A 21,647-nucleotide genomic window follows, 5' to 3' on the forward strand; every position below is an offset into this window, starting at 1 on the left:
CGCCACTTCACCCGCAGGTGTTGTAAGGTACCAAAAACTACAGAATTAATATTAATATTTTAAGAGGCTTGAAGAACATTTTATTAATTTGGGTTAAGGTGTGCAGAGAAATTGTGAGAATAGTATCTGTACTGTGTGATTGGCATGACCAGGATGGCCCTTGGCATTGTATTGTAAATGCAAAGGGGAGGAAAACATGGATTCCCAGACATTCCACCACGCCTGTGGGGAAAGGGGTGAATGACTAGCCAGGTACAGGGAGAGAAAAGCCATAATAAACCTTTTCTTATAGCAATGAGCCATTTGCGGGCATTTGTCCCCACAGAAACTACCTCTCCTATGTAAATGCATGTGGTTAACATGTGTGACTCTGGACAGAGAGATGGCGGATGAACACTAGATAATATAGGAATGCCTTTTAATATGTAAAGAGATATCTTTCTACCATTGTGTTGGCTTGTAAATTTTGTTTTCTCCAAAATGATGTATGGCTTGCAAATTTAACATGGTCCTATCATGTTAAAGGACATATGACTATAACCAATAGTAGTAAAGGGCTCCTAATTACAATTTTTGCTTCTGTACTTCCCACTTACAATACTATAAAAACTAGGTAGAACAAAGGGCCAGCACGCTCTCTCTCAGATTTCTGTCAGAGTTGCCGCCGCTTGGCCAAGCTAGATAATAAAGCTTTGATGTGTAATCGATGGACTTTGTTCGTGTCTTCAATGTTTCGGGTCCCTCCGGATTAGGCTTAACAATTATGATTAATCAATAGTGGGGATATTCGAGCTACTTCCCTTACCCTTTCATCTGCTCTAATGAAGTTCCCCTTCCTGACTCCCTCATTCTCTTCTTTGCTTCCTGACTTTCTCATTCTCTTCTCTGCTTCCTGACTTCCTCATTCTCCCTGCTTCTATTTTGTGTGTATCAATAAATACCCCTAAGGACTCGGGGTCAGGGCTATCTCATGAAACCTGTATAGGGGATTGTGAGGCAGTCTCCCCTAGGTCTCTCAGTGCACTCCATGTGGTCTCCAAGTAGTCATTTTCTTCACGACAAGTGATGCCCCATGAGAGGAACGGAACCCAAATGACAAGGCATCACCTGGCACGGGTGTGCCATAAATGTTTATGGAAAGAAATGAATCAGCCAGTAGGATGGTGGGTGGGAAAAGAAAGGAGGACTGTAAATGTCCAGTAGTTTCTTAATCATTAAACAAGTAACTTGCATTGCAGACTAGGCAGTCCCACTCTGCCTATTTCATGTAGGGGGCTGTGTACTCAGAAAGTGCTGAATAGAATAACTCCTCCTGTAAAACAGGGACACTGGAAGGTGGGCTTCCCCCTTGCTCCTCTAAGGGAGGGTTCAGTCTCTTCCAGCCCTGCTCCAGCTACCTACGACCTAACCTTGCCCAGAAAGCTGGGGTTTGCCACTGAAGGCTGAAGGTGCCCAGGGCCGTCGGCCCCATCTACGACACTGTGGACGAGCCCAGGGTATTTCTTCCAAGAAGCAGGTAAACTGATCTCATTCGCACAAGGGCCACTTAACTATGTTTTGCCTGAATAGTCAGGTTTTTTTTATTCTTCCCTCAAAGATCTCTGTTGTGGGTGTTGATAGTCCTATTTTCTGCTGCTTTGCTTAATATATAGTGTTTCCTTTATCCCTCCTACCTCAATGCCCCACTCATATTTCAGGCTGGGACCTACTCTTAATTTAGAGCTCTCTTTCCTCCTTTTGCCAACTTGTATTATGAATTTACCTTTGCCACCCAGCTTAGTGTATCCCAAGGTTCTCTTTACCAGGCCACAGTCACAGAGCTCCAGGGAAAAGCAACCTGGTCTCAACTCTCCAGGCAGAGGAGAACAGAAGCTCCATATCCATGCATGCTGCAAATGGCTTTTTCCAGTCTACCTGAATCATTACCAGCTAGAAGCAGCGGTCATTGGGACTTGGACATGAGCTGCAAAGTATAGAATGGTGACAACAATTCCAGTGCCATGCGGACTTTTCCTGTGGGGAACTTTCCTGGACTCCTGCCCCCTGTGACAGCTCCTAACAGACTGAACTGTGGTTGGGTTGCATTTTTCAGGGATTTGGCATGGTGATGGGGCCAACTTGGACTTGGGGAACATGTTAAGGACACTACTCATTTATGGATTCTTGCTGTATTGGCCAAGAGTTTGCTTAAAGGCTTTTAATCACTGTAAAAAAAATAGAGGACTGGATGAAGAAGATGGGGCACATATACACCATGGTATATTATTCAGCTAGGAGAAATGGTGACATCGGATCACTTATAGCGGAATGGTGGAGTCTTGGTAGCATTGTGCGGGGTGAAATAAGCGAATCAGAAAAAAACAGGAACTGCAGGATTCCATACATTGGTGGGACATAAAAGCGAGACTAAGAGGCATGAACAGGAGTGTGGTGGCTATGGGGGGTGGGGGGAGGGGAGGAGGGAGAGGGGGAGGGGTACAGAGAGAACTGGATGGAGGATGGCGGAGGACGATCTCTCTTCGGGTGATGGGTATGCAACATAACTAAATGACAAGATAACCTGGAAACGTTTTCGTTGAATGTATGTACCCTGATTTATTGATGTCACCCCATTAAAATAAAAATTTATTTATAAAAAAAAAAAGAATAACTCCTCCTGTACTTCAGCATCTCAAAGCAATGAGGGGTTTCCCAGAACTTCTGAGACTTAGTGCTCCTCATGAAAACTTCAGAACAAAATACCAGCTTCATACTGTAGCAACCCAAGGAAGGTCATGGACTTGAGGGGAGAGGAAGCAAAGAAAGAAGGAAACAAACATCTGGGTGCTTGTGCTGGAGGCTCCTGCCTTCCCTAATGATCTGTTTCTCATAATAATGCGGAGTGTGTATTTTATAACAATCTCTACTTTGGGGTGTTGTGTTGATACAAAAATGTATTCAAGGCATCTGGCACAGTGTAGGCCCTCCCTAAATGAAGACTAGTATTTCCTTTTGACGGATTGGGAACCTGAGACCCCAACAAGTTCCTATCATAACACTGCCAGGATTCAAGCCCTGATTGAGTTGAAGCCCTAAGCTCCCTTTCCTAAATTTGTGAACGTGTAGATTGTGTTCACGTAAACAAGTGATGTAGCTCCTCATAACCTTCTGCTGGTGAAAGCATTCAAGCCCTTTTTCACATCACACAATTTTTAATTTTTTCAATGTCCTGGTGTTCCTATGTTTCATTGCCACAAACTCACTTCAAATCTCTGTTCAAGAGCCTTATTCAGGGGATGGAGTGGAGGAGGGCCGGCCTGGCGCTCGAGCTCATGGCCCTGCCCACCTCATAGGAGAAGGAGGAAGAAGAGGGCATCTCGCAGGAGTCCTCAGAGGAGGAGCAGTGACCGGGCCGCGCCCCCCACCCCTGGGGAGCAGTTTCCTCCTGGGACTGAACAGCTCCGCTCCCCTGCCCCGCCCCCGTCGTCCCCGGCCCCGGTCACCACCACCCCTGCACCCGCCCGCCACCCGCACCACCACACTACACAGCACACCAGCCGCTGCAGGGCCCCGGCGGCAGCGTTCCTTTGGTTTCGGTTCCCAGACACCCCTCACCCGCCCACGTGCACTCACTCACTCGCCCTCCTGGACAAAGCTGACTTCTCACTTAGCCGCATCCTGCGCCTGCTGCGTCCTTGCTCCCTCGGTGGTGGGGACATTGCTGACTGGGCTCCTGGTTTTGGGGGGGTCCCTTTCCCACTCTTACCTCTGGCCTCCTATTAAGGGGCCTGGGAGGGCTCCCCGGCCTTAAAGGGGCCCGAGCGCCATCTCACTCTGACATGCCCGCTCCATTGTACTGGCGGCGACAGCAGCATGTGTGGTCATGGATAGGGCTGGTTGGCCCAAAGATGCCCCACCAACCTGTGTCTCACAGGGGCAGCTCACCCCTGCCTTCCCTGCCTTGCGTAGGCCCTGCTCTAGTTTGGGCGGCCTGCTCTGGGGCACAGGAAGAGAAGGCAGGAGGGGTGTGAGCCCCCTTCCCTGTCTGCTTCCACTCTAGGCTTGAGTCTCCCCTCCCCTAACATGGGGCACTAACCAGGAGCCAGCCTTGCCTGCCCCCCTTGCTCCTCCCCACCCCCCAAGGTTCTGGTTCCATCTTTCCTCTGTTCACAAACTACCTCTGGACAGTTGTGTTGTTTTTTGTTTGTTTCATTCTTAGACATCTGTTATTGCTGCTGCTATCAGCGCCAAATTTCATCCTCACTGCCTCCTGTTCTGCCCACACTCCCCTCCAAGAGACTCTTGGGAAGGGGCCTGGGGCAAAGCAGGCTGGGAACCGGCAACCCCAGTCCCAGGGAAGGGGGGCTCTGCCCCTAGGATGCTGCAGCAGAGTGAGCAGGGGGGAGGGGCCCGTGTTGATGGCCAACAATAGAGCCACCTTCTCCCCTTGTTCTGCCAGGGAGGAGATGGCCGTGATTTGTCCCAGCCTGGGGCCCCCCCTTTGGTTTCCTATTTGCAGTTACTTGAATAAAAAATATATATCCTTAAAAAAAAAAAAGAGCCTTATTCAAATTTTATTCAAAGTACTCTGTGAAAAGAAACAGGGCTCTAAAAAAATAAATCTTTCCCTGGCACAGGTACTGGTTAATTGTTGACTAGTTAACAAGTTACTGGTAACAGGGGATAGAAAGAATGGTTATTCTCTTCTTCCAGAGTGTTGCTTTCCTTCTGGTTGGAGAGATCGTGCGCAGTGACTAAACACCCTCATCTCTGCTCCTGTTCTGCAGGGTGAAGGAGAGGGATTAGGGAGCCCTAGGGGAGAAGAACCACAGAGGCAGCACTGGGCTCACAACTGATCCGGAGCTCCAGAGGGCCAAAGGGACCCCTTGAAAAACTCTAATAGTCCAAGGTGAGTGTCTAAACCACCTATGGCCTGCACAGATAAGCCAGGGGTAAAAAGTATCACAAGGATAGTTTTAAATCAGGTTTCCTGGGGTCTGAAGGATCTCAAATGCAGGGAAGGATCTCAGAGGAAGAGAGGCAGCCATAACGCTGGGAGTTATTACTTACTATTTACTAGATTGAGTATTTACTAGGTTTCTACCCTACAGAGCAGGCACTGTTAATGTCCCCAATGCACAGAAGAAAACACCAAAGCACTGAGCGGTTAAATTGCTTGTCCAAGGTCCCAGCAAGACTAACTAGGATTAATTAGCTCAACTGGGATTAGTAAGAAAGGTACTAAATATATTTATTTTGCACTAATATTATTCTTAAAAAGCCAAATACAATTCAGGGCTTTAATGTTTGCCTTTTAACTATGTTAAACAAAAATATGGTGCAAGATTTAGGGGTACAGTCAATTCAGATGAAGCACAGAGCACACCTGAAGAATGTAGCCATGTAGCTAAGGCATTTACTGACACCTGGTGGCAACCTATGCTTATCACAGCTGGGTAGCCAAGATTACCAGGCCTCCTGGTGCAGCTACTGCAAACCAAAACTTGAGAAAGTAGAATCTACCAGATATCATGTGTTCACTCCTATATCCCAAAGTTCTTGCCAAATAAGTATGGTATCAGGAGATTGTGTTTATTGGTGACCCCCCTCACCTTCTTCAAGCATCCCTGCCTTCTTAGGACAGTTTGTGACTTCTTGCTTCCACGCCCACAGGGTATGCTCCTTTTATATAGAATATACACTTTACTGATGGTAACCTATTTATCTGTGTCCCCAAAGGGTCTGTGAGCATCCTGACCAGGGTGGGACTTGTCTTATTTGTCTATAATTATCCTAGGCTCCTAGCACATAGCCAGGCCCAGAGGAGGTATTCAGTGAATGTATGTTGAATGGATAGGAGTGAATGTTTTGACCCAAACTTATCACTCTGTCTGATTCAGGCCAAGAGTAAGCAGCAGTTTATTTAAATGCTCTAATAGTAAACATTTGAGAGGGTGGGTGGAGGAATGGAAGAGGCTTCACAGGGAAGAGTCCAGGGCAGGGCAGGGCAGGGAGCCTGGGCAGCTGGCCTGCTCACAGGGCAGTGGATGCCCGGAACTTCTGGGTCAAACAGAACACAGCAGCCGTGAGGGCCGTGCACTGACGGGCCAAGAGTTTCACACTCAGGTCGTGGTAGCCTCTCTCACAGGTCAGCTTGGCGGCCTCTACAAACTGGTGGTAGGTGTACACCACGTCCCTCAGGTTCCCTGCCGCTTCCCTGTGCCGGGCGGAGCAGCGGCTGCAGTCTGTCAACTGGAAGCACAGGCCAGCCAGCTGGACCAGGTACTGGAAGGTGTCACACACGGCACCCTGCATCTCTTCGGGAGACTGGTCCATTCTGATCACATGCTGACAGCTGGACAGGAGCTTCTGGGAGCCCATGCACAGGTGGCTCCGGCTTTCAGAAAAGTGCCAGGTGCACTTCTCTGGGGGGTGTTTTTTCCCATTCCCCCAGGAAGCTTCTAAAATGCCTTGTAATTCCAGCAAGCTCTCTGTGAGTCGGATGAAGCCCTCGGGGGTGCTGGTGGGCACAGCTTTCAGTTGTCTCAGAGCCCTGGAGCAGTACTCTGGCCAGATGTGGCTATTCCTGGACAGGGGCACAGCACTGCAGCTGTGGGCCCGGACCGGCCTCCAGGGCAGGGCCAGCTGGCTTCCCGCAGCAGGTGGGGAGGTGAGGGGGACGGTGGGGTGTGCTTCTGAGTCCCTCTCTTCTTCCTCCATCTCGGGCTGCAGGCCACGGAAGCACGTGGCGTAGGAAAACTGGCAGCTGCACTGCTCCATCCCAACCCTGGGGGACACTGTCTCAGTCACCCCTGCAAACCCCAGAGATGTGGCCATCCTGAGACTGGCAGAAACTTTAGGATGACTTTCTGGGGAAAAGCACAAGAAAGACTTCTCGGCAGGAAGGCAGACACTAGGGCTTTTGTCTTTGCTTTCTGACAGCAAACATTGGTTTGAACCTTCTAAGTGGGGCTCCTCTTGGGGACATGGTAGTGGGCTTAGTAGAGAAGGTCCTGGATTAAAAGAGACCTGCTGAGAAGCGTCCTTGGGGGCTGTGTCTTCCCCTTTCACATAGCTAAGTAGTTCTGCTTTGACCCTGTCCAGAGGGAAGTCTGATGGAATAGTCTGGTTCTCAAGCAAGATATCTGGGTCTAAATCTAGTTCTGCCAATAGTTTTTGTTGTTGGGCCTGGCAGGCTTGGCTTAGGGTTTCTCTGCTTTGTCCTTGGAGTTCTGTTGGGGAGTGTGGTAGGTTCGGCTCAGTCTCGGTTACCGGAGTCTCCAAGGAGAGGGAGGCTATTATTTCATCTTGAGCACTGACACCAATCCTCTGCAGAACAGCATTCAACACATCACCCTTAGGGTCACCTGGATCCTTCCCAGATTCGTCAGGAAATAAGTTGGTGCTGTTTTTGTTAGTAACTTCTCCATCATGTTCCAAAGACAGTTGTCCTTGCTGCTCCTCCTTTGTAGGGAAAGAAGCCATCTTTTCTCCTGAATGTGTTCCACATTCATCACTTCTGGGCCTGTCTGGAGGAGACAACAATGGCGTTGTGTATTTGGGGGCAGTTTCTGGCATATGATTTGTAAACAAAAATCCCAATCCTGTTTCCACTTGGACTCCTTCCAGCTCTGGTGTGTTTCCTGGAGAGATGTTATGTGGCTCTGGGCTGACTGTCAGGCAGACTCGGTCTGGGTTTGGGTCAGTGCTGGAGAGGGAGGATGTGCTGTCCTCAAGTTCTATGGTGAGTTCTTTGAGGTCACTGCCATCTGAGTCTTGAAATGCAGGTAAAGTTGGGGAAGGCTCTGCTTGCGCAGTATCTTGGCCAGATGAACCTGGGTTGGAACAGTTAGGAGTACTTGCTGGGGAACTGGCAACAGTGGCAGTCACAGAAGCACCCCCAGAATTTTCTTTATGATTGGGATCAATCCGGAGGCGAATGGCAGAAATAGAAGACACGCAAGAGTCGATGACTGATTTGGTCTCCATGGTCTCAGGCTCCATCTCCATGACCCGGGAGGCTGGGTTTTTGCTCTTAGCCTCCCTCAAGGGAGCCAGAAGCCCCAGGGCCTTGGTCTCCAGGAGGCCAGGCTCACCTTGCATGTCCTGCAGAGTGGACACAGTTGGGGAGGGTGCACCAAGGGCCAGGTAGGGCTCTCTATTGTAGTAGCACACATCATCCACATTCTCCAGGGAGGCTGATGGGACCAGGGGGAATGAGACCTGACAGGTGTAGTCGGTCTGTAGGAAAGACCTTCTTTTTCTCAGGGTCTTGGCATACTTTTTCACCCCTCCCCGTCTGCTTGGCTCCCTTCCCTCTGGTCCAGTTTCCAGGCTGTCCTCAAGGCTGGAAGTGCTGGCCTTATTCTGCATACTGGTGGCACCAGGTTCCACAGCAGAAAGAGCTCTGGGCCCTGAGAATCAAGAAAGGGAAAAGTAGGAGATAATGTCAGAGTAATGGCGGCGTGAGAGATACTCCTGATCTCGCCCCTTGAAATTTCAACAAATTGAACAACCACAACGCAGTGAAGGAACTGGGCTCACAGGCACATCTGAAAGATCTGCACACTGAATGGACTAAAGGTGAGATGAGGTGAAAAGGGGAGAAGATAAAACACAATGGAGGTTGGCTCTGGAGAGGAAACAAACCCAGACTGGGTTATTTTTGGGGAGGAGGGAAGCTCAGGCTATTTAGATTTTGTCTGAGGGGTATGGAGAGGGACCCCAGAGTGACTGGGCCTCCTTCTGCTGGGAGGAGTGGTGAGATAGAGGGGCAAAGGGGAGATAAACCAAAGCGGCCAGAGTATAGGGTCACAGCCAGTGTTCCCACAGTCTGCCTGCAGCCCACACTCAGTAGAGACAGAGAAAGCTAAAGTCCGGCCCCCAGTCTCCCAGATCCTGCCTCCCTCACCTGGCGGTACCAAGAGTGGCAGAGACAAACCCCACAGCTAGCTCTTCAGAGCCACTCTCAACCCTGAGAAGCTCCACATCCGGTCCCCAGGTCTGTTGAGATGTGGGGAGGAGTGCCTGGAAGCCTGAGATCACCATTGCTAGAGCCGTAAAGCAGGAAAGCCAAAGCCATAAAGCCAAAGCTGTAAAGCCCTCAAAACATGCCCCACCAACGTGACTACAGCCCCACCTATATCAGTGTGACAGCAATATCTCAGTGGAGGATAGCCCAGGAACTTTATAGAGCTAAAACTTGTAATACAGCGACACCTACTGTAAGAAACCTCTCAAAACCAAAATTTATTTATTTTTCTTCATTTTTCCCTTTTTTTCTTCTTATATTTTTTCTCTTTCTCTTTTGAGTTTTATTTTCTTTAATTTTTATAAATTTTATTCTTATTTTTTCCTGGGTGTTTTGGTTTTTATTTTTTGTTTGTTTTATTATCTTTCTGTGTTTTTTCTCCTTTACTTGGCATAATTTTTAAAATTTCTACATTTTTTATTTTTAATATTTTTTAGTTATTTTTTTGGTTAGGGTTCTTAACAACACCACTCTCAAATGCCATCAAGGAAGAAGAAATTGCATACCATGGCTACACGAGACAGAGATGTAGTTCAGAAAGAAAATGAAAAATCTCCAGAAAAAAAAACAAACTCAATCACATGGAAACCCTGGAGTTAAATGATAGAGAATTCAAAATTTAAGTTCTGAAAATACTCAACGAGATGCGAGAAGACACCAATAGGCAACTTAATGAGCTCAGAAAACAAAACGAATACTTCACCAAGGAGATTGAAACTTTAAAAACAGAGATAAAGAACTCAATATATGAATGGAAAACCGAGGTAGCAATTTTGGCTAACAGAACAAGCCAGATAGAGGAAAGAATCAGTTACATCAAAGACAGGCAACTAGAGATGCTACAGAGAGAAGAGGTGAGAGACTCATGAATTAAAAAAACTTAAAGAGCTCTACAAAATTGTCTGACTCCATTAGAAAGAGCAATATAAGAATAATGGATATATCAGAAGAAGAGAGGAAGAACAGAATGGAGAGCCTATTCAAACAAATAATGTATGAAAACTTCCCAAGCCTATGGAAGGAGTTAAAGCCTCAAATCCAAGAGCAAATAGAATGCCGATTTACCTCAACCCAAACAGACCTACTCCAAGGCACATCATAATAAAATTGTCAAAAATCAATGATGAAGAAAGAATCTTCACGGCTGCTAGGGAAAAGAAGAATATAACATATAAAGGAAAGTCCATTAGGTTATCATCAGACTTCTCAGCAGAAACTCTACAAGCCAGAAGAGAGTGGACCCTAACATTCAAAGTACTGAAAGAGAGGAATTACCAGCCAAGAATACTATATCCATCAAAGTTATCCTTCATATATGAAGGAGAAATAAATACTTTTACAGACATATAGAAGCTAAGGGAATTTATCACCAGAAAATCCCCACTGCAGGAAATATTCAAGGGGTTTATTTGATCAAATACAAAGAACAAAACAAATCAAAACTACAAGTAAAAGCTCCAACAAGGTCACAATAAAAAAAACTACTCTCTGACAACAATAACATAAAAGGGGAGAGGATAAAGATCTTCAGTAGCAAAGGAGGATGGAGTGCAGGAGCACTCATAAGACAAAGGACTTTTGTACATATAAACATTTTCCGCTTAATAACCTAATGGTAACCACCCACGAAAAAGCTACTAATGAAACACACAGCTTAAAAAAAGAAGAAACAGGGGAAAGAAGTATGAAATACTACCAAACAAAAACAACTGACAGAAACAAAAAGAGAAGAACCAAACAAGAACAGAGCTACCAGAAAACAAAACATAAAATGGCTATAGGAAATCCTCAAGTGTCAATAATTACCCTAAATGTAAATAGACTGAACTTACCAATAAAGAGGCACAGACTAGCAGATTGGATCAAAAAGCAAAACCCAACCAAATGCTGCCTTAAAGAGACACATCTAAGCTGCAAGGATGAAAGTAGACTCAAAGTCAAAGGTTGGAAAACGACTTTCCAAGCAAATAATATCGAAAGAAGAGCAGGTGTATCCCTACTCATATCTGACAACACTGACTTCAAGAAAACAAAGGTAACCAGAGACAAAGATGGATATTGATTGCATAATGATAAAGGGGACATTGTATCAAGAAGATATAATACTTCTTAATATGTATGCACCAAACCAGGGAGCACCAAGATATATAAGACATTCACTAACTGATCTAAAAAATAGAAGCAGACAAAAAAACACAATCATACTTGGAGATTTTAACACACCATTGACGGCTTCAGATAGATCATCCAAACAGAAAGTTATAAAGAAATATTGGCCTTAAACAACACAGTGGACCAAATGGACAAATTAAGGAAGAGTGAAATTATACCAAGCATATTTTCTGACCATAAGGCTTTGATATTAGAATTCAATTATAAAAAGGAAGTAAAAAAACTCCACAAAAATGTGGAAATTAAACAGCATACTTCTAAAAAATGACTGGATCAAAGAAGTAATAAAAGCAGAGATCAAAAGATATACATAGGCAAATGAAAATGACAACAATGTATCAAAATTTCTGGGATGCAGCAAAAGCAGTAATAAGAGGGAAGTTTATATCACTACAGGCTTATATCAAGAAACAAGAGAGATCCCAAGTAAACAACCTAACATCACATTTTAAGGAACTAGAAAAAGAAGAACAAAGGCAATCCAAAGTCAGCAGAAGAAAGGAAATAGTAAAACTTAGAACAGAACTAAATGAAATAGAGAATATAAAAACTATAGAATAAATTAATACAACAAAGAGCTGGTTCTTTGAAAAGATCAATAAAATTGACAAACCACTGGCTAGACTCACTAAGGAAAAAAAGAGGAAAGACTCATATAAACAAAATCTGAAATGAAAGAGGAGAAATTACCACAGACATCATAGATATACAATGGATCACAGTAGAATATTATGAAAGACTATATGCCAACAAATTCAATAACCTAGAGGAAATGGATAAATTCCTAGAACTATACAATCTTCCTAGACTGAGTCACGAAGAAGTGGGAAACCTAAATAGACCAATAAGCAGGGAGGAAATAGAAACAACTACAAAATCTCCCCCAAAATAAAAGTCTAGGACCAGATGGCTGCACTAGTGAATTCTACCAAACATTCAAAGAAGATTTGGTACTTATCCTTCGCAAAGTCTTCCAAAATATAGAAGAAGCAGTAATACTCCCTAACACATTTTGAGGCCAACATAACCCTGATACCAAAACCTGGCAAGGCCACAACAACAAAAAGAAAACTACAGACCAATATCTCTAATGAATACAGATGCAAAAATCCTAAAAAAAAAACAAAAAACTAGGAAATTGAATACAACAACACATTAAAAAATAATACATCACAATCAAGTGGGATTCATTCTAGGAGCACATGATGGTTCAACATATAGAAATTGATCAATGTAATACACCACATCAACAAAACAAAGAACAAAAATCATATAATCCTATCAATAGATGAAGAAAAGGCATTTGATAAGATACAACATCTCTTTATGTTTAAAACGCTCAATAAAATCAGAATCGAAGGAAAGTACCTCAACATAATAAAGGCCATATATGACAAACCATCAGCTAATATCTTAAATAGTGAAAAAAATGAAGGCTTTTCCTCTAAAATCAGGAACAAGATAAAGCTGTCCACTCTCTCCACTCTTATTCAACATAGTTCTGGGAAGTTTTAGCCAGAGTAATGAGCCAAGAGAAAGAAATAAAAGGCATTCATATCAGGAAAGAAGTAAAGGTATCACTTTTTGTAGATGATATGATCCTGTATATAGAAAACCCCAAAGACTTCACCAAAAAACTACTAGAAACAATACAGTAAAGTCACAGGATACAAAATCAATATACAAAAGTCTATTGCTTTTCTATATGCCAAGGATGAAACTTTGGAAAATGAACTAAAAAAAAATTCCTTATACAATTGCAACAACAACAAAAATACCTAGGAATAAACTTAACAAAGGATGTGAAGGATGTATATACCGAAAACTACAAAACATTATTGAAAGAAATGGAAAAAGATACAATGAAATGGAAAAATATTCCATGTTCATGGATTTGGAAAATGAACATAGTTAAAATGGCCATATTACCCAAAGGAAAATACAAATTTAATGCAATCCCCATCAAAATCCTAATGTCATTTTTTTTTTTTTTTACTTTTTATTAATTTTTTTAGAGAGGAGAGAGAGAGAGTGAGAGTGAGAGAGAGAGAGAGAGAGAGAGAGAAGGGGGAAGGAGCAGAAAGCATCAACTCCCATATGTGCCTTGACCAGGCAAGCCCAGGGTTTTGAACCAGTGACCTCAGCATTCCAGGTCGATGCTTTATCCACTGCGCCACCACAGGTCAGGCTCTAATGTCACTTTTTAAAGAAATAGAACAAAAAATCATCAGGTTTGTATGGAATCATAAAAAACCTCAAATAGCCAAAGCAACCCTGAGGAAAAAGAATGAAGCTGGAGGTATCATACTACTTGACCTCAAATTATATCATAGAGCCAATTAATGAACTCAGGGTAGATGATAGGAGAGTTCATTCATTCACTTAGCAACAACTGCCAGACTCTATGTGCTGGGACACAGAGATGAGTGGGAAATGCATTCCAAGGTGTTCCCAGTCTAGTGAGGGAAAGAAGCATCAACACAAGATCACACAAATAAATACATAATTACAGGCAGTGCTAAATGCCAGGCAGGAAGCACCCAAGGTACTTTAGAAAAATGTGATGGGGATAGGGTGACTTGCCCTACTCTTTTTGTCTGGTTAAAGTTTCTGGAAGAAGTGAATTTCCAGGTGAGGCCTGATAGATGGGTGGATATTAGCAGCCAAAGACCATGGTGAAGGAGTGTATCAGGTGGAAAGAGCAGCATGTGCAAAAGCTGGGGATGGGAGAGAGCCTGGCACTTTTAAAGAATGGCAATGAGGTCTGTCTGGCAGGAGTGCAGAGAGAGGGCACATGAAGAGAGAGACAGGCAGAGTCTAGGGCACACAGGGCCTCAAAGGGCCTCCAGGGCTGCTACGGAGCTGGCCTTTCTCCCATGAGCACCAGGAAACCACTGCAGGGCCGGAAGCAACAGGGAAAGGCTGAAACTTCTGCATGCTGTTTTCCAATTATTTTCCTGCAGCATGTGGACTGTGTGTGTGTGTGTGTGTGTGTGTGTGTGTGTGTGAGAGAGAGAGAGAGAAAAAGAGAGAGAGAGAGAGCATGTGTGTGAGTAAATGTCCTGGAAGGCTTTCAGGTCAGCTGGGGAGTCATTCTGTATAGAAAGACTCCCGCACTCTACATGGAGGGAGGCAAGAGGAACCTGAGAGAAAGATGACCAACAGATCTCCCCTGCCTTCCTATGTCTGAGTCCCCTATAGGGCCACCAATGGCCTGTCAAGTAGATTCTTCTTGCTTCAAGGCTTCATTTAATGTAGCTTCAGGGTTAAAAAGGACACAGCCACTTCCTTCTTGGGACACTGCTGTCAAACCCTTTTCTTTCTATATCAATTCTATCTCACCAGTCTCAGTCCCTTTCACACCTCTTCTGGGGAGCCTTCCCAGATTTCTATTCTTGAATGAATGCCTCCCATTCCCCCTTACCTACAGTTCTCTGAACCTCCCCTGTAGCTCTGACTTGAAGTCATGAGGCTTATAATTTAGTTCACTGAGCCCAGGGCAGCCTCCTCAAAAGAGGATCATGACCCTGCTTTCTTCATGTGTTTTCCCACAAGCTGGGTTCCTGCCGGCCAAGTCCAGGGCCCCGCTGAGTTAGGCTCACCTGAGAGGGTGTCTGGGGGTGTGAGCTTGTCAGCGGCATCATAGTACTCCTCATCCGAACTGCCATCCTCACAGGCAGTGGCTGGGGCTTCCGGCGTGGAGCTGGGCTGGGACTCCGTCCAGCCCTGTGGGCCCCAGGCTGGCTGGCCCCCACCCTGCCGGGAAGCTGTGCTGTCTGAGCTGTCACTCAGGTGGCTGGCCGGGGAGACACTGGTGCACAGACTGTAGTAGTCAGTCTGGTTGCCCTCATACAGCCGGGGATCCAGCCTGACTGCACTCAAGTCTGGTCCCCAGCTGAAGGTCCCAGGAGCAGGACTCTCAGAAAGCTCTGTCTTCTGACACTGAGGGGTGGCTCCCTGGGCCAGGGCCAGGAGACAGAGGAAGCCACTGGTTTCAATCCTGCTCTGCTCCTCTTGGCTGTCAGTAGCGACTCTCTCTGGGAAGCCTGGCGGGCCGAAGTGGAAGAAGCTGGACCTGCTGGAGGAGCAGGCATCCAAGTCATCCTCTTCCAGGGCGTCCATGGACTCACTTGAGCCGCTGGTCCTGCAGCCTCGGCTCTCAGTGTTGGCCGAGTCGGACGCCTCGGACTCAGCACTGTCTGTCATGCTGCTGGCCCCGCAGGTGCTCGGGCCATTCGTGGCCATCTCAGGCATGAGGCTGTCCCCAGGAGGCTGCTCCTCTCTTATGAGTGCTCTGCCAGGGCCCAGCTTTGGCAAGCATCGGTCAGAGAGAGGCTCCAATATGCAGTCCATTTCAGAGGACTCCTCAGAGTCACTGCACGCCCTGGACTCATAACCTGAAACACAGGGGGCACTGATGGTTACAAAACAGCCTTTGGGGACTGGCAGAGGCCTATGTATCTTCCTGCCTTCTCATTCCAGATTAGACCTGAACTGAGGCCCGGAGAGTGACTGGCCCAGATCACACTACACTGACTGATAAAGGATCACGGGACTCCAAATTGCATGTTCTCCCACAGCACCAGGCCTCCGTCCCCCCACCTGTCTGAACCACCTAACAGACCGGACTACCTCCGTCCCTACTTCCGGGGAGAGCTATCTGTTCCCAGAAATATGGTGGGTATTTACTTAATGGGGAACCATATTTCAAGAACAAAATGGATTCTTACCCTACCCCTAATGTACTGGGTCAAACATCTAGGAAGTGGGGCCTGAAAGCGTATATTGTAGCACCTTTATGGAACATTTGAGGCTGTGAGGCTGGCACCATTCTGAAGCCTGATCTTGAGGACCCACAGGTGCTTACAGAGCTTTTGGGAGGGTGACAGCTCATCCAGCTGCTGGCACTCCAGGAGGATCCATGGAGAGACAGATGGGGCTATGTAGCCAGGTCTCCACTCTCTCCTCCACCATAAGCCTGCAGGGTGATCTTTCTAAAAACTTCTTTCTGATCAACATCGCCCATACTTAAAGCCTCTGATGGCTTCTCCTGCCCTCAGGGAAGAACCTAAACTCTTCCACAAGAACTAAGGCCTCCCAAGACGGCCCTGACCCCGCCTTGGCAGCCTGATGGTCCGCTGCAGCCTTCCCGTGTTCCCGCTACTACAGAGAGCTTCTCCCAGCTCATGGCCTTGCCTGCTCATTTTACTTTATCTTACTATCATCTAAGCTCTTGAGATTACTTATGTCTACTTTATCCACATAGAGGAAATACAACATAATAATATATATGCTACTGAGCATTTCTCCCATCTCCACGCTCAGTGACATCATGTTGGAGCTTGAAATTAGTCATGGTGGGAATGTTTGTCCCATGCACATACACAACTGCTTCAAATCAGGGTTTGGAGTTTTTGTTGGCTTGTGTTTTGTTGTTGCTTTTTCTCGGCAGAGACAGTTGTTAAACATTTATCAGAAAACCACGGGGAAAATGCTGCGTCAACAGTGCTGAAGCAGAAACCTGAGAGAAAGTGAAGGTTGGCCTAGATGACTGTTCACCCCACCGGCCTCCACTGCTCCATTCCTTATGCGATACGATTCTGGGTCCCTTCTATCTCCAGATGCCCCTTCCTCTAAAGGTGTAGGGTTGAGAATTTCTATTATAATGCAAGAGAATGCAAAAGAATTCATGGGCCTGGAATGAGAAGCCAGGTCATCTGTATTTTTTGAACAAATAACTGACAGCTCTGTTTGCTGGCAAATAAAGACAGATACAGTGAGTCTTAGAGATGATTTCAGGAAATTCTACAGGGAATCAGAGACCTTCTTTGGTTTTCAGGACTCTGAGGTACAAAGAAAGCTTGTCGGTTCAGGACTTTAGAAAGAGCAACTGTTTACCAGGAAATAAATGGAGAAATAGCTGTCATCGACTTGGGGGGAAGCTTCAGCTCAATTCACTTCACTACCTCCCCTTAGGCTGCCCTTCCCTACAGGCGGTGAAATGGGGCTGTCCTCCCTAGGGCAGGCCCCAGTGCCTCACCTTCCTCAGCAGACACCCGGTGCACCTGTTGTTTGTTCCCCGGCCAGAGGAAAATGGAGGTGACTGGGTCGACAAACAGCCGGTAGTACCCAGCAATCAGGCAGGCTAGGTCCTTTGCACTGTTGGATTCCAGCAGCAAAGTTAGAACCTTTGAAGGTAAAGAGAGCTCTTAAGTTTATAAAGAACTCAGGAACAGTCTAAAGCCTGACAAGACCAGGTAGGGCCAATGAGAGATTCCAAGCAAATCCAGCCATAGCCCACAGGCAGGCCTCATGGCCTGTATTCTCACCTTTAAGACTTGAAATGAGAGTGTGTGTGCGCGTGTGCACACACACACAGAGTGGAAAGTTCCTCCCAGAGAATATCCACAATATCTCCTGCCTCTCCATCCCATTCCCTTACCCTATCACCCCCATCTGAACCACCCACCCCACTCTGCTCTTCATATAATAGGGCCCCTTCAAGACCTGACCTAGAAAAGGAAAAGGAGCAAAAGCAAATGGAGACGGAGGGTGAGGGTGCTAAGAATAAAACACCATCCTTGAGCAGGTTGATATTAAAGCAAAGGAAGGCAGGATGGATGCAGGACTTTCCAGATAGACTCAGGAAGTACACAACATCATTTACCCATTTTAACTGCTGCCATTCAAAACTCTCGGACAGCTATTCTGGTCCCATGCACATGATACAATCCTCTGGTGTTCCTGTCTAAGTTTCTGAACCCCTCAGGAAAGCACAGGGTCAGGCTCAGTTTATACAAAAATCCTTTTAGGACCTGCCCAGGAAAATGTACCCTGATTACCACTGTTCCTTTGATGGGACAGAATGGACAATTCATCGTCCTCTTTAAGCAAATGTTGGACATTAGACTTTGTTAATATCAAAACTCATATAAACTACCCTAAAATAATTTATCTCTGAATTCCAGAAGTGGGATTCAGAATCTCTTCCTTGTGTGTTACCTTGATGTCCTGGAGATAGACTTTGACCATGCTCACTTTCTCAGACTCTTCCGTTAGCTCGACACGGCTGATGTTTGCAAACTCTGCCAACGTGGATATGATGTTGAGTTTGCTATTGATAATTTGGCTGATCCCATACTTGGCTCCGACTAGAAGGGAAACGTAGGATTCCCTATCTTGTAACTGGAGAAGGGCAGAGGAGGAATTAGTTTCCATTCATAAGCTAGTGAAAATACACTGCACATGTAAGACATGGCACCTCACTCGGGAAACTCCTTGATTCTTATTTCAAGTCCTCACCACCAGACCACCAAGATAGGCGATAGCCTAACTGGACCCCATCTACGGCTAAATTAAGTATAAACTTACCTCCCTTAAGACATTTTACAATAGCCAAACCAGGCTGCTAACCTGTTCCATAGACACAACCTGTGTTTCCACAACAATGTGCCAATTTCACTCCTCTTGCAATTCCTTCCCTGCCGTCATTACCTACTGAAATTCTGACCCTTCTTTAAAAGCTTCCATCCGCCTGACCAGGCGGTGGCGCAGTGGATAGAGCGTCGGACTGGGATGCCGAGGACCCAGGTTCGAGACCCCGAGGTTGCCAGCTTGAACATGGGCTCATCTGGTTTGAGCAAAAGCTCACCAACTTGGACCCAAGGTTGCTGGCTTGAGCAAGGGGTTACTCGGTCTGCTGAAGGCCCACGGTCAAGGCACATATGAGAAAGCAATCAATGAACAACTAAGGTGTCGCAATGCGCAACGAAAAACTAATGATTGATGCTTCTCATCTCTCCATTCCTGTCTGTCTGTCCCTGTCTATCCTTCTCTCTGACTCTCTCTCTGTCTCTGTTAAAAATTAATTAATTAATTAATTAAAAATAAAAAAAACTTCCATCAAAACCTACTGCAAACGTCTACAGCAATATCTGCCTGATCAGCCTCCTCAAACCAGAAGAGTCCTTTCCCCGTGCTAGTCCCACACTACTTCCTCTGTACTTCTCTCATAGCCCTGAGCTGCAATTTCTTATTTTAATTATTTGTATTCAAGTCTCATATTCCCTGCCAAGTTTCCCGATGACAGGCTGTATTTATCTACGTTTGTAACCCAGTGCCCAGTAAGCACCCCGAGCCAGTTCAATGTGGTTGGCCTCCTCTCCCATTACCAGTCGTTTCCTTAGACAGGAAAGGTAACTGGGGACTGGGCCAGCTGGGAGAGAGCAGGAGTGGCCCTAGGGAAAAGTGGGAAGCTTTTCTTGTACCTTCAAGCCTTCCTTTCTGTGATCTAGTCTCTTTTCCACCTTTTGGTCATCTACTTGTGCAAGAGGCCGTCTACTTTTCCCTTTCCCTAACCACCTGATTGCTCTCCCTTGCTCTCAAAGCACTGATTCTTTTTTTCCATCTATATTATTAGGTCACCAGTATGATTAAATTGACTCATCACTGTAAATGACCGAGAGGCACATCAAATCCCCTGAGAAAAAATTTGTAAATATTAAAAAACAAAATCTCTAATTGGCCAATTGTCTGGCTTTGTGCTGGAGGGTTGTGGGGCTGATTGAGCCACACACAACCCCGTTGCAGGCTGGTGAAAAGCACAGGGCTATAGGCACCGAGGCTCCAAGAAGGAAGCTGGAGGAGGAACGGGTAACAGAGCACAGGGCTCCTTACTTCTCTTTTCTATCCTCAGGTCCATCTCTCAGTTCTTCCCTTCTTTTGAACAATCAGGACCCCAGCCTGGCAGTAAGTCCAACATTCTTATCTTTCCTTCATGATTTCCATGTTTCTCTCTTCACCTCCATATTCCCAAAGCCCCAGAGTAAATAGCTTACAGTACCCTTCCCTCAAAATGCTAGGGCTAGCACCAAGCAAGAACATAATAAACACTCCCCGGTGTCATGATATTTAGTTTCCCAAACCCATTCTAACACATGACAGGGTTCTCAAAAATTTTAGGCTAGAAGATTAACTGACCTTCAGAGGACTTCTAAGGTCCCCTATAGGAGTGAGATTCCACAGTTCTCTACTACGTACCATTAAAGTAGCATTGAAGATTTTCCCGCCATACGTCTTGAGTTCCCCAAGGATCTGTAAATAGTTTAAACGTAGCTGGGCAGCAGAAATAAGTTGCTTAAATAGGAAAAAAAAAAAGACTGTTAAGTTCAAGTTACTCAGTTGCCTAAAATCATGATGAAGATGCAGTCCCTGAGGTTCCACGACAGACAGCTAAGCTCGCTGAGTGGTCGGCAGAGGCTGCGGCTGCCTTACCTTCTGTCGGGGTTCCAGCAAATGCTGGTTCCTCTTCATGTGGAAGCTTATGGCTTTCTTGATGTCTTTGCCTTTCATGTTTCGGAGTAAAGTTGGAGATATGAAGTTCTCTATTCCCCAGTCTTTCCTGCCATGAGACATTGGGGACAAGGAGGCTCATGTTTACAGTGTATTTGGTGGTCCTAATGAAGAGCATAATTACATTTGGTTCAGTATTTAGTGCTCCCAGAGTACTGCAATTGAGCCTCTTTCTCAATAGAAGATACATACATATGCACAGACATGTGTATATAAATATATATAAATGTATATTTTATATATTATATATAAATACTAATATATAATTTATATATAAAACATAAAAATGTTCTGTTAACATATTATTTATGTTTTATATAAATATGTAATGTATACATTTATAAATATATTTATATGTATTCCCCCCCCCAACACATACACAAAAACCACAGCCACTCAGGAATTAAATCCCACTGATCTTTCTGGGACTCGTCACTCTTGGTGTGGTGTGATATTCTGTTCATCACAGCAGGAGATCTCAATCATTTTTTAGTATAATATATATGTGTGACAAATAATGATCATGCATGCATAACACACTCTCATGGGAAAACACCTGTGACACCCCCCTCCCCCAGGTCATGCTTCAGAAAGAATGGCAGCCTATCAGCCTCCAAATCCTCCAACAAACTAGTTAAAAATACAGATTCTCAGTCTTACTCTCTAGTGATGTGACCCAGTATATCAGGGATAGGACCTAGGATCTGTTTTATTTTTTAAATATGATTCCCACTTGATTTTGATGTCCAGACAGGACAACGGCACTGAGATTTGGTGAGGGGGTTAGCAAACCTGGCTGACACTGCCAAGAGCAAAGCGGAATTTAAGCTAGCAATCAGGTGGTGTTGGAATCCCAGGACTTGAAACCGCCTTGTTAGGAACATAATGCAACATGATTGGTTCACACAACATTAATTTCCAAGCATTCCTGCCCTTATCAGAGCAGTCACCATCAAACAATTTCCCCAGACATTTGCCCAGGAACTGGGAACTTACAAAGGGGCCCTGTGTCACTCTATCTGCACTTGGCTTCTGACCCAGAGGGAGCAGCCAGATTCTGACATCTGGGGAAGCCTGGCTGAGTTGGAGAGGGTGGCAAGGAAAATGGATAGAA

General features: G+C 45.5%; 1 protein-coding gene across 5 annotated transcripts in view; it reads right to left on the minus strand.

Annotated features, from left to right (window-relative positions):
* Window positions 1-5,843: 5,843 nt before the first annotated feature.
* The window catches only part of FRMPD1 (FERM and PDZ domain containing 1), an 81,985-nt gene continuing 66,181 nt past the window's right edge, over window positions 5,844-21,647 (minus strand). For all 5 annotated transcript variants that reach the window (XM_066367631.1, XM_066367634.1, XM_066367632.1 and 2 more), the window contains 6 exons: window positions 20,456-20,582; window positions 20,222-20,317; window positions 18,185-18,367; window positions 17,223-17,370; window positions 14,785-15,579; window positions 5,844-8,393 (listed from right to left, as the gene is read on the minus strand). In XM_066367631.1, the coding sequence (XP_066223728.1) occupies window positions 6,013-8,393; window positions 14,785-15,579; window positions 17,223-17,370; window positions 18,185-18,367; window positions 20,222-20,317; window positions 20,456-20,582 (3,730 nt within the window). In that variant the 3' untranslated portion in view covers window positions 5,844-6,012. The remainder of the gene's footprint in view (window positions 8,394-14,784; window positions 15,580-17,222; window positions 17,371-18,184; window positions 18,368-20,221; window positions 20,318-20,455; window positions 20,583-21,647) is intronic.

Source organism: Saccopteryx leptura, chromosome 2, assembly GCF_036850995.1.
Source record: "Saccopteryx leptura isolate mSacLep1 chromosome 2, mSacLep1_pri_phased_curated, whole genome shotgun sequence".
In the NCBI taxonomy this organism is placed as follows: Eukaryota; Metazoa; Chordata; class Mammalia; order Chiroptera; family Emballonuridae; genus Saccopteryx; species Saccopteryx leptura.